The 17,273-nt window shown below is 34.3% G+C and overlaps 1 protein-coding gene across 2 annotated transcripts in view; it reads right to left on the reverse strand.

Moving 5' to 3' along the window:
• The window catches only part of EPHA6 (EPH receptor A6), an 898,848-nt gene that overhangs the window by 502,086 nt on the left and 379,489 nt on the right, over window positions 1-17,273 (reverse strand). For both annotated transcript variants that reach the window (XM_037058993.1, XM_037058992.1), the window contains exon 5: window positions 9,377-9,712. In XM_037058993.1, the coding sequence (XP_036914888.1) occupies window positions 9,377-9,712 (336 nt within the window). The remainder of the gene's footprint in view (window positions 1-9,376; window positions 9,713-17,273) is intronic.

A 17,273-nucleotide genomic window follows, 5' to 3' on the forward strand; every position in this document is an offset into this window, starting at 1 on the left:
TAATGTGTCAACATTTGAAAAGCTTGCTATTCATTTTCTTATGATTATATGTGCTCAGGAATTATTTATATAATTGATTGATGGTGTATAAAGACCTTCCAATCCTATGGCACTTATAATATTGGTAGCATTTCTTTCATTCATTAGTCTTAACATTCTGTCTTATAGACATAATACATTTTACTTACTATTTATTCTTGGTCATTTAGGACATTTACACATTTCCTTATTATAAATAATATCTTTATATAGAGAGTTGTTCTATATGTCTTACCTTTCTCAGATATTAACATATATAGTGAACTTAAAGAGTATGATAATTTTAGGGTGCTGAATACATATTACCATATAAACTTGTAATTTTCCTGTAGTGGTATGAGAGTTTTGACCAAATAACATCCTAAGCATTACCATTTACCAAAAAAAACCACTACAAGACACAAAAAACAAGTTCAATTTGAATAGAAATAGTGTTTTAATTTCTTCTTTTGATTAAGTATTCTTTAATGCTTAAAACAGTATTAAAATAGTGTTTTAATTTTAATTATTTTCATTTTTAGCAAGTGAAGATTTTTCTGAATGCATATTAGACAATTGCATTTCTTCTGAGAATTGACAGGTCTTGTTTTTTGCACATTTTTATTATGGTCTATTCATCACAAGTATTTTCCCCAGTTTACCACTTATTTTCAGCTTACTTACAATAACTATGAAGTATGAAATTTCCACTAGCCTCATCTGTCCTTTGCTTTGTAATTCATTTTTTTGTTTCTCCATTCTCATTGTTATTATTTACCTACATATAATTTATAATTTTATGTTTAATCATTTGGAATTTGTTTTAAGGTATTTTCTTCATTAAGGATAACCTAAAATATGTAAATAATAATTTCCTCAACCGATTTTATTCAATGATGTATAATTTTCCCATTGATTTTAGGTGTATTTTCATCCTATATTAAATATCCTTGCATAATAATAACATTTTTCAAGGCTATCTTTTTTGCTCCTTTGATTAGAAAGTATTTTTGTCTTTGCCTTGGAAAAACAAAGAAATACCTGAAATGTGAGTTAATTATTCATTAGTTGATTTTGATTAAATATACTTTTTAGGTTTTAAGGGGATATTCTTAGATAAGAATCAATTTTTTAAATGTCTTATTCAAACAGAACAGCAGCACTATATTTGCATTTATATAACACCACTATCCTAGCAACAAATGACATGCAAACATGTACGTGTTTAATATACAAACAAAGTGCACTACATTTTTGGAAAGTATTATGTAAATCTCTTGTCATACTTCCTAAGAAAACTTTTATACAGAAAGTTAAGCAAAATTTCAGTGAAGAAATAAAATCATGAAAAAAGCAATTAGTTCTTTAAAATTGAGAATTTGGAAATAAAGGGCTTTTTATGCAAAATACAGTATAGCAATGCCATTTATTTTGTAAAATGTTTTCACAGCTGGCTTGATGAGTATGTGACTTTGCAATTGCACAGCTCCCTGACCCTGCTTAGGGTTCATTGTTCAGCTATGGCATTTAAAATTCTTAATAATTTTATCTTTGAACTCATGTTTCCAAGTGAAGTCTGATGGGACAATTGAGCATACACTATGAACTAAAGCCCCAGCTCTTGGCAAGGTCCAGCCTCTGGCCACCTCCCCACATTCCTGGGAGTCCTCTTCCCAGGAGCTTCCCTGCTCTCCACGATGCAACCCAACCCCTGCTCCACCCCTCATGGCTGCCACCCTCCACCTGGGAAGATGACTGGATTTACCTCTGAGGGGGGAGGATCACATTCCTGGGTTGTCTCCTGTCTCCACTGGGGATCTGAACATGTGCATAGGAAGAGGCTAGGTTAGCCCTGAGGAGCAGAGAAGTGTTTGTGTGTGTCTGCGTGTGTTGGCTATTTCTGTTCTGCAGAGGCCATGTTTTAGAAGGAGCAAGTTTCTCACCCACCACATGCAAGTAGCCAACAGTTTCCAGTTAGGAGGTTTAAAGACGATTGGGATTCTCCCTTCCACTGTGCATTTGAAGGCCTTGAAGACCTGGGGGTAACTTCATTCTTCCTACAAGTATCCCAGGGCACAGGGAGTGCTCCCTGGCTGACTCAGTGCTTGGGGGACAAGCTTTCTTCCTCTTTCCACCCTCTCTGGCCTGACTTACATTCACCTGTTCTGGTTTTCTTGAGACACCTTCGGGGCTGGGGATAGAGTGGGAGTTGGATTACAGAAAAAGAATTGTGCGATTTCCATAACTCTGAGTATGAGTTAAATGCTCTTGATTTATATTTAAAAGTAGCATTAAGCAATATAAAGATGAATGTTAAAGGTTATGCTAATGATTTGAAATCTTGTTTTTCTTTACTTAGAAGGACATTTAAATGGCAATTAAAAAGTATAATGACAAGTTGAGAGAGAAATTACAGAGGAAAAGCTTTATGTTTTAGTGCCTTTCATGGCCCTTTTCTCCTGCTTTTTGAACAAAGGTTTCTGCAGTTTCATTTTTCACTGGGCTTCACAAATTATGTATCTGGAACTGACTGTTTTAAGAATCTAAACCAAACAGAAAAGTGCTGAGGAATACATGGAAAAAGAAAAAAGCGATTTAGTCTAAAGATGCTATGTGGAATTTGTCTGATTAAAATGTAGCAGTTAGTTTCAATCTTTATAAATTTCAGTTTTCTCAAAATGTGAAGACATTTCACATTTTAATTCTGAACAGAATAATGTGTCAACATTGAATAACTTTTAGCTTTATTCTTACAGTTTTTTCAACTCATTAATATTTAGAGTAAAAGAGGCTTTCAGAAAATATTTTCTAAAACCCTAGTGTTTATTAGTAACCACATCAGAATCAGTTACCCAAATCAGTCTATTTATTTTATTGGCAGAATTTAGTTAATGAAATTAATTTGGCCTCTATTTTCAAAACAAAGAATGGCAATGAAAATAGGCAAATAATTTCCTCGACACTTGCCTAACTATAAGGTAAAGCCTTACATCATTTGATATCGAATATGCAAAGTATGTTAATCTACACTTATTTTCACTGCTAACCAGGTTTATTTTTACAGGATTTAAAATATTTAATAAATAATTTCTACTATTATTTTTCAATCTGTACAAATGCCATTAAAATTATTGATGTAATAGTAGAGGCATCAAACACATAATATTATTTTAAACTAAAGAACATACTTAGTCATTTTTCCTGCAAAAATGTAGAAATGAGAACTCTTTAGAGAAACAGCTGATGACTTTAAAGGCCAGTTGTTTAAAATCAAGTTTAGTATTAAAGAAATTTCTCTAACAATGTCTGGTCAACAAGAAAAAATATAACTGCTATTAAAGAGTGGCTTAATATTTTTAGATTTTATTTATTTATTTTTCAGAGAGGGGAACAGAGGGAGAGAAACATCAATGTGTGGTCGGGACCTGACCCACAATCCAGGCATGTGCTCTAGACAAAGAATTGAATGCTCTGATTCACAGACCGGCACTTAACCACTGAGCCACACCGGCCAGAGCAGAATGTCTTAATATTGATTAAAATCTCTTGTTGCAAATTCTGTAAATATAGCACCAGAGGATTTTAGTGAGCATGAAAATTAGCACATGCTAAAAAATACATATGCAGTAATTATTTTCTCATTACCTTCTAGACAAAGTCCCGGTTAAATGTAGGGTTTTGCCCTTTTTATTCCCATTGCCTGGAATAGTCTTATTTCACATGATCACAGTTTTCTCTTTCCTTTATGGTCTGCTCAAGTATTGTGTTATCAAGACAGGTGTTTTTGGTTTTTCTATGTAAAAATGCCAGTATCCCTGTTACTTCCAAATAATCTTACTTGGCTTAGTTCCGCATAAGACATATCATTATTCAACACTAAAATATAACGTCCATGAAGACAGGGACACTGTTATTCAGTTTCTCCTTTGTTGCTATAACCCTAGCCCAAAGAAAAGTTCTGGACCAATAGTAAATAATAGGTATTTTTGAATGAGTTAATAAATTAATGAGTAAAAAATTAACTCAAACCATCTCCAATTTCTGTTCATATAATCAACAGAGATATACTGATACAGACAATGTAAGTAGTAGATACTCTTAGTCATTTAATACATCATTCCTGCTATCAAGAAGCTTACATATTGGTCAGGAAAGCAAACCATTACAAAATGTGATGAGGGTGCAGTGAGGGCGAAACACGCGTGCTCTTGTACATAACCGACTGGGAGCAGTTCCTGTACTTGGCTGAGAGCTGAGCCACTGACTAACCTCAGTGAATTCACTGATGAGGACTAAGGGACTTTGCTATATCATTCATTTATTCAAAAGATGCATGCGACAAAATGACACCAGACTTGGAAGTAATTGAATGTTTCTCAGGAATAAAAATGAAGCTTACAATCATCCAAATTCTATTATAACTTAATATTTGAATGAACCATAAAGTTTTTTTAGTTATGATGAACTATACTGACATTTCGATTGTGTTTTATAAATAAAATATTCAGTATACCTCTCAGAAAAGCAACACTTTTCTTGAGGACACAGGAAAATTTGACCCTTCAATGTAGGGTGTCTATAATTTTTGAATATGTAATTTTCTTATATTTAAGAGATATAAGATATACAAATAGCACAGCATATCTGTTACTTTAAGTTATGGTTATTGCCTTTTCAACATATTATGCCATTGGCTTATATTCAATGTATTTTGTTAAGCATTTAAAACTTTTATATATATTCTTCACTCTGAATCGATTTGCATAGATTTAAAAAAATAGGATATTTGCTGTGAAACTTGAAAACACAGTGAGGACCTTAAGAGATATCTAGACACAAAATATGTTAAAATTCAGCTATAAAGACAAATGAATGTCTACAGTGCCCCTAATTGCCTACTCTAGCAACGTACAAAATGTTGGCATTTGATATAGAATATATTTCTTAAAGGCAGTGAACTATAACTTAGATAGACATCTCAAATTTATAAATATATAAATTTACTGATTTAAATCGATTTTCAATGTCAGCTCAATTAATTTACGAGCAAATACATGAAATATGCAATCAGAAGGTGGGGCTAAGGCGACACCTATACAGAATAGTTACTCAATGGCAGAGATAGGGGTGTTGAATGTATATTTTAAGAAGCCAATGAATTGGACAAGCTGCTTTGGACAATAATTGCTTTAAAGGCCCTTTAGCAAGTATCAGCAGAATTGGTTTGAAATTCAGCATGTCTTTCATTTGGAACACGGTCCCTAAAGGTTTTTGCACATGTCACAGTATCTACAAACACAATTTGTTTCAGGTTGAATTTCTGTGATTAACATTCTCCTGTACTGTCTCTGACCAGAAAAATCCCTTTTGCTGAACCACAGAACTTAGTGTTCCTATCAGGAAATGAAGATTAAAATAAAATGTTTTCTATGTATTGCTTCCTTGTTTCCTCTCTAAATGAAACACCTTTAAAAACTATTTAAATAAACTATGAAAATAGAAGGTTACAAATATAGCTCCCAGGGATTATAGAAGTCAGTTCATTATGGTTTATTGCAAAGATTTCTAATTATGAGAGGCACAGTCTTAAATCTATAATCTTACTTATCCAACTGGCATCAGAATAATCAAGCAATGTTTTACATAACTACAGCTAAGTGGTTGTAAGTCATTTGGAAATTTTTTAAACATTTGTTTAATTGTAAACAGCAAACAGTTAAGTCAAGGTTGTTTAATGTAGTTTCCTTAACATTTCTTAACTATGAGAAAAGATTACAGGAAAGAAGAGGCAATTCAGCGCAAAATTCCTCTTTATCTGCATGTTCCACACTGTACATGCACAGAGCAGTAAAAGTATAATTAATACAGCTATTTATATCTTTTGGTCTCTGATATTTTATTTCTTTACTCACATAAGTCATCTCATGAACAATATTATTATGATGATGATTTTCTTTAACTTACTTGTGGCTCTAATAATATATCAGCATTTTCTGATAAATGCTGATTATCTAATTTGTCTTGGATAATTTGCAGATACACCCACTCATTTCTCCAATTTTTAGGTTAAATCTTCAGTTCCTTCCTCAAATCCTTCTGAACTCTGTAACAGAGAAACTATTTAATATGTGCCCTTGATACATTAGTCATCAGTGTATAATTCCTCAACTGCTCATCCTTTTCTTCATTCCTTCTACTCAGAATTCTTTCCTGTTTCCCAGTCTCATTTTGCCTGGCCACATTCTAGTCATCTCTCAGGACATAACTTAATTTAAATGGCGTTTCCTCAGGAAGGGCAGCCCTCATCCCCCAGACGTGGAGAATACATGATGTTAGGGCATCCAGAGCTTCCCCGCTCTGTAGGACTTAACCATAGTACTGATTGCACAGTTGTCAAGTAACTTGTGTACAACCTGCCTCCCCACCAGAGTGTAAGGTTTATAAGGGCTCACTCACCATTGTTCCTATGTTGAATAAATTAAAGGTTTATGAGTAGCACATATTGCTTGTACACTTCATTGCAAAAACAATAATATGTAACCTACAGATAATGAAACAAATAAATTACTGTGGTCCCTTCAGTCCAATGAAATTGTACCATGTTATCAGGTAACACTGGAAATTTGCCTCTCGGGCACTTCAAAGAGTATTTCTGAAGATACCAAAGTGAGATGATTAGAAATCCCTCTGTCTGACTGCAGCAGTGAAAGTGTTATCTTTCCAAGGTGGTCAGTACAATGACAGCTGAGGTTCGGTTCCTGGACACTCCAGTTTCTAAAAGATTCTTTTTTATCCAGCATCGGGATCTGATCCCTTTTGATATGAAAAGAGTAACTATACGTCCATAGAGGAGCTATTTCATAATGTTACCCTTGCTTGGAGTATTTTCATTTTTAAAGATGTGAATCTCTAATGTCAGAATTTCAGGCACAAGGAAAGGTGTCTTCTTGGTGTCTCTAAAAATTATGACATGATGATAGTCACTCATGCATGTAAGGCTGGTCGTAACATTTATTAAGTATACATGTAGCATATTTTAGTTCAGTTTAGGACCTTTATATATTTTCCAAATAAATTTTAAATATATAAATTTATTACTAATCATATCTGAAAAGGTCAAATTAAATTAGTAATAATTGTTTCTTCAACAAAGATAAACCTATTAGGGAAAATTCCTTAATGATATTACCCCTCCAAAATATATAGTCTTGATGTATGGGTACTACATCTTATTCCATGCTCAATATATCTTCTGTCCTTATATCAACACTGTTAATGAATTCTCTCATTCTATCCTTTTGCTAAGGAGAAAAGCACATTAAATAAATTTTCTTCTAACCCTAGAATGAAAGACTGCCATGTGTATGTATGAAATTATGAAGCATATTAACACATATATTTTTATAGAGATTTTTTAGTAGATAGTAGCAAAATGCCTTAGAAATAACCTGCTAACAAAATACAAAGATGGTGATTGTGTAATACTATTTATGTTTTCTTTATTTATTAGATGTATATCTGAAGACATCAGCAAAGTGAACTTATGTGTAACATTTTGAATAAAACAATCACATCAATTCCAAATATGTTTTAGTAGAACATCAAAGTTTTCTTCCTGCACATTTTACAGGTTTAGCAATGTTTTTAACTTTGTATTTTCCAATAATTATAGATTCACAAAAATTTGCGAAAAAATGTATAGTGAGGTTCCATGCATCCTTTACTTAACCTTTCCCAATGTTAACTACCTGCATAACTGTAGTGCAACATCAAAACCAGGAAACTGACATTGGTAAAATCCACAGGACTCCTGTATTCCTGTGTGTATCTGTGCAATTTATCACCTATAGAGCTTCATGTAACTACCACCACAATTAAGAATCAACTGTATTACTATTACAAGGCTTCCTCCTGCTACCCATTCACAGCCAAATCTCTCTATCCCTATTCCCTAGTCCCTGGTCACTACTAATCCATTCTCCATATTTATAATTGTGTTACTTCAAGAATGTTATACAAGTCAATCATACAGTAAGTCAACACTTAAAATGGGCATTCACACCCACCATTGTGCCCTTAAAGTTAATCCAAGAGTTTTTACTAGTTGCTCTTTTTTATTGCCTAGTTCTAGTCCAACACTTTCAACGTACTTTTATTTAAAATATCAATTAATGTCACTTTTGGTGTATGTTATGGACTGAAATTCACCCTCCCAAAATTCTTATGTCGAAGACCTAACCTTGATTCCTCAGAATGTGACCGTACACACATACAGGGCATTTAGAGAGGTAATGAAGGTAAAATGAAGTCATATGGGTAGGCTCTAATCCAATGTGACAGTAACCTTATTAGGAAAAGAGATTAGGATACAGGCACACACAGAGGAAAGACCATTTGAAGATACAGAATAGGAGAGACATGTGAATGAGTTCAGTCCTCTTGATACCTTGATCTTGGACTTCTAGCCTCTGGAACTGCGAGTAAATCAATTTCTGTTGTTTAAGCCACCTAGTCTGTGCCATTTGTTATAGCAGACCTAGCAAACAACTACAGTGTGTAAAAAGAGTTTTGTATAAATGTGTTTCATACATGTTCATGTACAATACTTTTATTACATACGACAATTATTGTGTATCCACACAATTTATGAGCACTTCTTAAAGAGAGTTTTTAAAGTCTCCAAAGCTTTGCCTGTATCATGCTCTTCAATAAATTATGTTATGGAAGTATTAAAGAGAATATATACTTATAAAATGCTATAAGAATGTTCATACCTAGTTATGTTGTAGCAAAAATCAATAGCATTATAAAAGGAACATTTAAGTGAAAGCAACTGGATTTTTTTTTAAAGGCAGTTTAGTCACTTTTTACAAACTGTACGTAAACAATAGCACTGGGGAATATTCCTGGATCATGGTTAAGTATGTTGACTAAAATCTTTCTACAATATAGACGAGTTATAATTAACGTAAATTCTACTTGCTTTTTTTGTTATGGAAAAAATGGCAGCATAAGTCAGTAGCTTAATTTGAATTCATTTAACAACATCTCATTTATGTCTAATATTCGTTGGTAAGTAATATGAGTTGACTCATTAAGATAATTTTGTATAGGGCTATATAAAAAACCTAAACTCACAGACAACAGAGAGAAGCATTGTATGTAATTAACCAAACTACTAAGAAGTGATATCAAAAATATCTTTATCTTAGGAAACAGCAAGAAACAACAACCGGGGAATAAACTCTGTGATATATAGAGTACACAACTGCAGGTCAGTGAAGATAAGCCCATCAAGAGCATTATGCATCAAAAGGGGATTATGGATCTGTTTTGAAAAAACAGCAGTGGAACTTACCGTCTTGATCTGTGGTCACTGTAATAGCTGTGAATGACTTGGGAGAAAAACTCAACTCAGAAACTCCATTCATGGCTTCTATTTCAAAGGTGTAATTCACATGAGACACAAAGTCAAGAACTATCACGGAACTGTTGATCAGGCCAGTGTGTCTTGGGACGAAGCGGAGTCCTCCACCACAGTCCTCGCACTGGCTGGTGTCTGAGCCACACTTCTTACAGACCACACTGTACGTGAGGTCTTTTCTCCCTCCCGTGTCACTTGGTGGGCTCCATTCCAAAATAAGGGCCGTTTCATTGATGTTAAAAACCACATTCCTAGGAGCTGATGGTGGCCCTGGAGAAAAGCAATTAAAAAACAAATGTATATGTATAGGACAATAAAATTATGGTGCCAACTTGAAAGCTTCATCAGTAAATACTTGTTGGTCTACTATATTAGTTTGAGCTCTTTCTTCTGATTGGAACTATAAAAAATACACATGATTAAAAACATCTGACAAAGTCTAGTTAGAAAGGAGTCTTTAGGGGTGAAGATAGTCTATAATATAGATTTTTGGTATATGAATTTCAATATTTAATATAAAAAGTTGTAGATCTCCAAAAGATATGGTAATTATCCTCTTTTAAATGTGGTGAATGAAAATATATACTAATCAAACATTATTTTAAATTATGTTACAGTTTTAATTATATCGTAATAATTATTTCACCATTTTCAAAATTTGAAAAAATAATAACATGCATGTGTTATAACAATATATATATATTATTATATGCATATATATGTATATACATTCTGTTGTGTTTCATTTTTCTGGCTTCATACTATACTTGGTATATAGATAAAACTACCATTAATCACTTTCAACAATCCCTAAGTATCTATTTCTTGCAGGTTGAAAATAAATGGCCACAGCTCTAGCAGGTATGGCTCACTTGGTTGGGCGTATCCTGCAAATCTAAAGGTTGTGGGTTTGGTTCCTGGTCAGGGCATCTGCCTGGGTTGTGGGTTTTGTACACGACTGGGATGTCTATGAAAGGCAACCAATCAATGTTTCTCTCTCACATCAATGTTTTTATCCCTCTTTCTCCCTCCCTTCTCTTCTCTCTAAAATCAATAAATAAGTCTTTGGGTGAGGATTAAAAATAAAATAAAATAAAATAGAAACATAACATAAAATAAAATAAATTCAGGGTGAATAGACAGTTTAGGAAAAGAGGAAGAGAACAGGAAACTGGAAACATGAGAAAGGTTTTTATTAGGCCCTTGCTAATGTCATGAGATAAAAGCATTATAGGAAAGACGCAAAATTTACATAAAATATGGTGAGTAGTCTTTTATTTAGGCTAACTCTATTAAGCACAGGTGTCTTTTTAAAAGCTGATAAAGAGACCTGGCTAGTACAGCTCAGTGGATTGGGTGTGGGCCTGCCAACCAAAGGACTGCTGGTTCTATTCCCACTCAGGGCATGTGCCTGGGTTGCAGGCCAGGTCCCCAGGATGGGATGTTCGAGAAGCAACCACACATTGATGTTTCTCTCCCTCTCTTTTTCCTTCCCTTCCCCTCTTTCTAAAAATAAGTAAATAAAATCATAACAAAGAAAATCCTTTAAAAAAAGCTGATAAAGAGAACCACACCGTCCTCATATTTGTCACCAAGACTGCATTAACCAAGTGGGTCACAAGGAGTTGGTGAGTATATTCCTACAGTGTTCTTTGAAAACTAGTTTTCCATACAGATCACACTACATGGAACACTTGAACGCTTTAACCATTCCAGTATTTTTAAAAATTTGTGTCAATGGTCTTTTATACATATCTGAGTTCTTCAAACTTCAGTTTCATATAAGTACTGAACAAATATTAACTGAAAGTCTACTGGTTGCCAGAAACTGCACTATGTGTTATATGTAAAATAAAGCATCTTTCCTGGAAGAGACTATGCTTAAAATACATACTTTGAAAATAATTCACTACATAAATAACTAATGAAATATCATCCCTGATCATTTTTAGAAGGCTTATGTATATTTGTAAATCTGTAGCAACTTTTAAAATTTGTGCCCCTAAGAAAATTTGCTTGGAAGGTGGGAAAGAATTTCTTTGCAACATTTTCTCCTCATAAAAAATAGTTTTAATATAGGATCTTTTTGGATTACATTCATTCATTCACTGAATAAATTTTTTCATGACTTTCATGTGTGCTAGATAGTCTGCGAGGTCTTGGATTTATAGTGTGAATGTGATAGATATTTCTGCTTTCTTGTTATTTACATTTTAGTTGAATGGCTAGATAAACTCACACATAAACAGAATAATAAAAATATTGACTTTTTCTGTCTAACTTATTTCTCTTGGCATGATATTCTCCAGATCTATCCATATCACAAGTGGCAGTATTTCCCTTTTTCTTACAGCTGACTAGTGTTCTATTTTATATATATACACCACATGTTTATCCAATCATCTGTGGAAGGATACTTCGATTCTTTCCATTTCTTGGCCACGATGAAGCAATGTTTTTTAAGAAGAGCATTCTGGCTGCTGTGGTGTCTGAACATTAGTCATAAATCTACAGGACTGTATCTTGGGTTTGAGATATTAAGAAATGTTATGATATTCTTTCCTTTTTCTTCTTGCTGCATCCTGAAATTAGCAATCAGATGTGTAGGGTCCTTAGCTATCTCTATGCATATCACCTAAAGGTAGACCTAGAAATGAGATGGTTAGTTTTTCTAAAAGGTTTCTGTGTATGTTGCTTTATGCCATTTCATGTTCCAGAGAGTTGCAGGAATGTCTGTGTTCAGAAAGGAAGATATGGAAGGGATTACATACTAGAGCACAGGGACAAGTGTAGCTTGTCCTAGACTTATGCCTGGCAGATAAAGATATATTATCATTACTGTAATAATGTCTTCCTACAGAATGACATATTAATATTGTTGCTCTTTTGTCTTATTTACAATGGAAAACATGAATTATTATTCACTTATATTTCCATGAATAGGAGAATGCTATCAATTATGTTATGGGTATCTGCAAGTATATAACTGTCCGCTTGGAGATACTTAAAAAGAAAGGCAGACACCCTTCTTACTCAAGGGCTTGCATATCAATTTGCATGACAATTAAATAGCTTTTTAATTGCTGTTAAATTATGCCAGCTAAACTGTGATTTCATGCAAATATTAAGCTGTAATGGCATGCAGTGAATCATTTACTAAGATTCAGAACTTGGAACAAAGAGAGACAATTAATTCTAATCCTCAAGTTCAACTAAATTATGTGTCGCTGGGCTTTTATTAATGTGACCTGATTGCTTTGTTATCGTTTATACATTATACAAAGATTATGTGACACATTGTGGGGAAAATCCCCTAGGACCAATAACCCTTTTGGAGACATCTGCATTGAAAATTCTCAGGATTTCCTTCTGTTGATTTTTTATTTCTCTAAAGAAAACAAATAAATCACATAGAAGGAAACAATCTCCATACTTCAGTCTCCAGACTGACTTGATAGGAAAAGGGTAATTATTCTGATTGGCAAATAGCTGTTTTCCAAGCTCATCATATACTAAACCTTACATAAAAACTACTATTTTATCTCTATTAGTATATTAGAAAATATATTTTCAATCATTTTCCTTTTTTTTTTTGCTTCAATTTTGATCCCCCTCCTCCCCAGTATACTTTTAAAGAATGAAGGAATAGTGCTCTAATAGTGAAGTAATGAGAAGATTGTGCCTCTTTCTTTCCCAGAAAAGCATCTGGCCCTGTAGCTTCAATCTTCCTCTTAGAGTGGAAGGCAGACGGACTATGCTTTTGTTTTGTTTTATTTCATTTTAAGTATTTTTCCATGTAAAATATTTTTAAACAGATGGGTCATTCCTAAACTATACGGTATACAATACCTTTAGTCCTTTGAGATATTACACAAAATAAATGGGCTCAGTGCTCAAATTAAGATTCCTCTGGCAGGTTCATGCTGTAACAAAAGTAAAACAATTTGTTCCACTTTGTTGAAGCCACTATATCCGAAACTTTTGCTCATAGAATCTTATTCTCCAAGAAGCATCTAGAGAAATACTAGCATTCTGCAGAACACCCTTATGTAAAGGCTGACACAAAGGAAGAGTAAAATTAAGGGTCATATTTCGGTTACTATACCCATTACTGTATATTTATATCTCATGTTCATAATTACAAAAATGTTTTAACTCACAAACAAACAAGGTCTTTTTTATGTTGACAGGAGAGTGACTATTTGCCCATTAACTCTATACCTAACTGTAGTTTGCAAATGAATTCTTTAACTTTAAGAACAATAAAATTTTGATCCAAATAACTGTAGACATCAAGTCATAAAAGGCTATTGCCTATTAAGCTAAATTATATCAGTTTTTAAGTTACTACTTGGCAATAATTTAAATATATTTTGTTAATTTAACAGTGATACAGGGATTCACTGAGAGAAGGAAGAGGGTGGTGCTGGGTGAAGGTGGGAGAAAGGAAGAAAAGCAGGAACAACTGAAATAGCATAAACAATTAAAAAATTAATGACTACTAAGAAGGTAGTAGTACAATTTTTTAATAGAAAGCAGATTTCTTCATATCTGTGAGTTTACAAATGAGAGAAATAGTTCTATGTTAATGTATGTCAGTGAGAACATGAAAAAATTCTAGACAATCTAGAGATGCGTAGGTAAATGCTTTTGCAAATGAGTAAATTATAGAAGTAATTAAAGAAAGATAAATGCATAGAAAAAATGGAAAAGGACATAGCTAGACTCAGATAATGTACTAAAAATGTAAGTTGTCAGACCTGCATATAAACACAATTTAAAACTCTAAAAGTCATGTTATTTTTGTATTATCACTATTAATATAAATTTTACCCATATTGTTAATTTAATGTTTTTTCTTTTTTAATCATAATTTATTGATTATGCTACTACAGTTGTCCCAATTTCCCCCCTTTCCTCCCTTCCACTTAGCCTTCCCATCACTCCTTTAGGAATCCCCACACCATTGTCCATGTCCATGGCTCATGCATATGTGTTCTTTGGCTACTGTATTTCCTATGCTGTTTTTATATCCCCATGACTATTTTGTAACTACCAATTTGTACTTCTTTTTAAGATTTCTTTCTAAATTTATTTTTTAGCGAGAGGGGAAGGAAGGGAGAAAGAGAGGGAGAGAAACATCAATGTGTTAGAGATACATGGATCAGTTGCCTCTTGCACGTTCCCAAGTGGGAACGTGGTCCACAGCCCAGGTATGTGCCCTGACTGGGGATTGAACCCATGAATCTTAAGTTTGCAAGCCTGTACACAATTCACTGAGCCACACCAGTCAGGTTCCAATTTGTACTTCTTAATCTCTTCATCTTTTTCATTCATCCCCCTGACCCCCTGATAAACATGAAAATGTTCTCTGTAGCTATGATTCTGTTTCTTTTCTGCTTGTTTATTTTGTTTTTTAGATAAATTACTGATAAATATGTATTTGTTGCCATTTATTGGTCATATTTTTTATCTTCTTAATCTTCTTCTTAAAGAAGACCCTTTAATGTTTCATATAATGCTGGTGTGGTGGTGATGTACTACTCCTTTAGCTTTTTCTTGTCTGGGAAGCTCTTTATCTGTCCTTTAATTACAAATGATAGCTTTGCTGGGTAGGGCAATCTTGGTTGTAGGTCTTTATTTTCATCAATTTGAATATTTCTAGCTAATCCCTTACAGCCTGCAATATTTCTTTTGAGAAATCAGCTGATAATCTTATGTAGGATCCCTTGTAGGTAACTAACTGTTTTCCTCTTGCCGCTTTTAAGATTCTCTCTTTGTCTAACCTTTGGCATTTTAATTATGATGTATCTTGGGTTGTGCCACTTCAGTTTAATCTTGTTTGGGACTCTGTGCTTCCTTGACTTATATGTCTATTACCTTTATTAATTAGGAATTTTTTGTCATTTTCTCAAATAGGCTTCCCATTTCTTGCTCTCTTTCTTCTCCTTCTGGCACCCCCATGATGTAAATGTTGGTATGCTTCAAGTTATCCCAGAGGCTCTTTACATTATCCTCACTTTTTGGATTCTTTTTTCTTGTTGCTATTCTGATTGGGTATTTTTTGCTTTCTTATATTCCAAATCACTGATTTAATTCTCTGCTTCATTCCCTCTACTATTGGTTCCTGTAAATTGTTCTTTATTTTAATGAATATGTCCTTCATTTCTGACTGGTTGTTTTTTATGGTTTCCATGCCCTTTTTTATGTTATTGAAGTTCTCACTAAGTTCACTGAGCATCCTTATAACCAGTGTTTTGATTCTGCATCTAGTAGTTTTCTTGTTTAGTTCTTTTTCTGGAGTTTAGTTCTATTCATTCATATGGAGGATGTTTGTCTTCTCATTTTGGCAGCCTCCTTGAATTTGTTTCTATGTATTACGTGGAGGTGCTTTGACTCTGTGTCTTGGTCACATGGCCTAATGTAGTAGGTGTCCTATAGGGTCCAATGGCACAGCTTCCCCTATTACCCAAGCTGAGTACTTGAGGTATGCCCACTGTGTGGACTGTGTACACTGTCCTGTTGTAGTTAATCCTTTATTGCTCTTAGGACATCCAAGGTCAGCACCTTGGATGAACCTTGGTCAGAACACAAGGTTAGCACCAGCTGTGTTCTGTCCAGGGTCACATGGATAAGCTACAAAGTGATCTGCTTATTGCTGGTACTTGTGGTGGGCTTGGAGGTGCCCAGGTGAGGCCAAGCTGTGAATCAAGCCTGGCTGTTTCTAATGCCAGGCTAGGGGCAACTCAGTGAGCAGTATGGGGCTCACTGATGCTAGATGTTGTTTGTTTGTGATGATTTAAAAAAATCTAAAGCATTAGCCAAGATATGCCATTCATATGGAAAAACCAGCTTGTGTGGAGCCTCAGCCAATAAGCAGGGTGGAGCAAACAGTGTGAGTGAGGTTGATGGAGTCTCAGATATGCCTGCCCACTCTATGTCTCTGCAGGGGGATGGCTCAGGAAAGAAAGAGTGTCCTCTACTAACACTTCTGTCTGTGAGAAAACTGCCTTCCACTTCTCACCATGATGCTGGACAATTCATCTCCTCCCCATATGCCTCCAGTGCCTGTCAATTTACTACCCCCACACTGTGGATCACAGGAAATGAGTCTGAGTAAGTCAGTGCTATGGGCCCTGTGAGAGGAACTGCCAATGAGTCCTGCAATTTCTGTCTTCCATAGTCTCAATGATCCTGGTTCTTACAGACAGAAGTTATGTGAGCTTTTCTTCCTGGCACTGGAAACTGAAGCAGGGGTGCCTGGTATGTGGCTGGGACCCTGCTCCTGAGATATCCCTCCTAATTTTTATCCACCACATGTCAGCATGGGACTGGCCCATTCCATATCTCTGCCCCTCCTACCTGTCATGATGTAGTTTCTTCTTTAATTCTATAGTTGCAGGACTTCCATTCAGCTCAATTTCTGATGGTTGTTCTACAGTTTAGTCATAATTTTGACGTTGTTGTGCATGGAGGTGAGCTGTTTTCCTACACTGTCATCTTGATCTCTCCCTCTAATATCCTTTCTATATAATTTTTGAAAAATATATTTAATACATTTTGTACTATTCTTTCCTAAATTAATTTGTGCTCTATTTATAAATTTTATTCATAAAATGTTTGTGTATTTGGAAGTGAATGACAAGTAATAAAAAAATGGGGTCTTCAACATTACCACCAGGAAGAAGAAACTAAATCAATTTATTCAGACAAACAAATGAGGCCCAAATAAGTACTATAATTATATCAAGGTCATGTAGTACTTTAGTGGTATAATACTTAGGGCTTTTATATTTAGATATATTTTTTTTAGCTCTACCACACTGCATTC

Source organism: Sturnira hondurensis, unplaced genomic scaffold, assembly GCF_014824575.4.
Source record: "Sturnira hondurensis isolate 20B ecotype Veracruz unplaced genomic scaffold, ASM1482457v3 Scaffold0010428, whole genome shotgun sequence".
In the NCBI taxonomy this organism is placed as follows: domain Eukaryota; kingdom Metazoa; phylum Chordata; class Mammalia; order Chiroptera; family Phyllostomidae; genus Sturnira; species Sturnira hondurensis.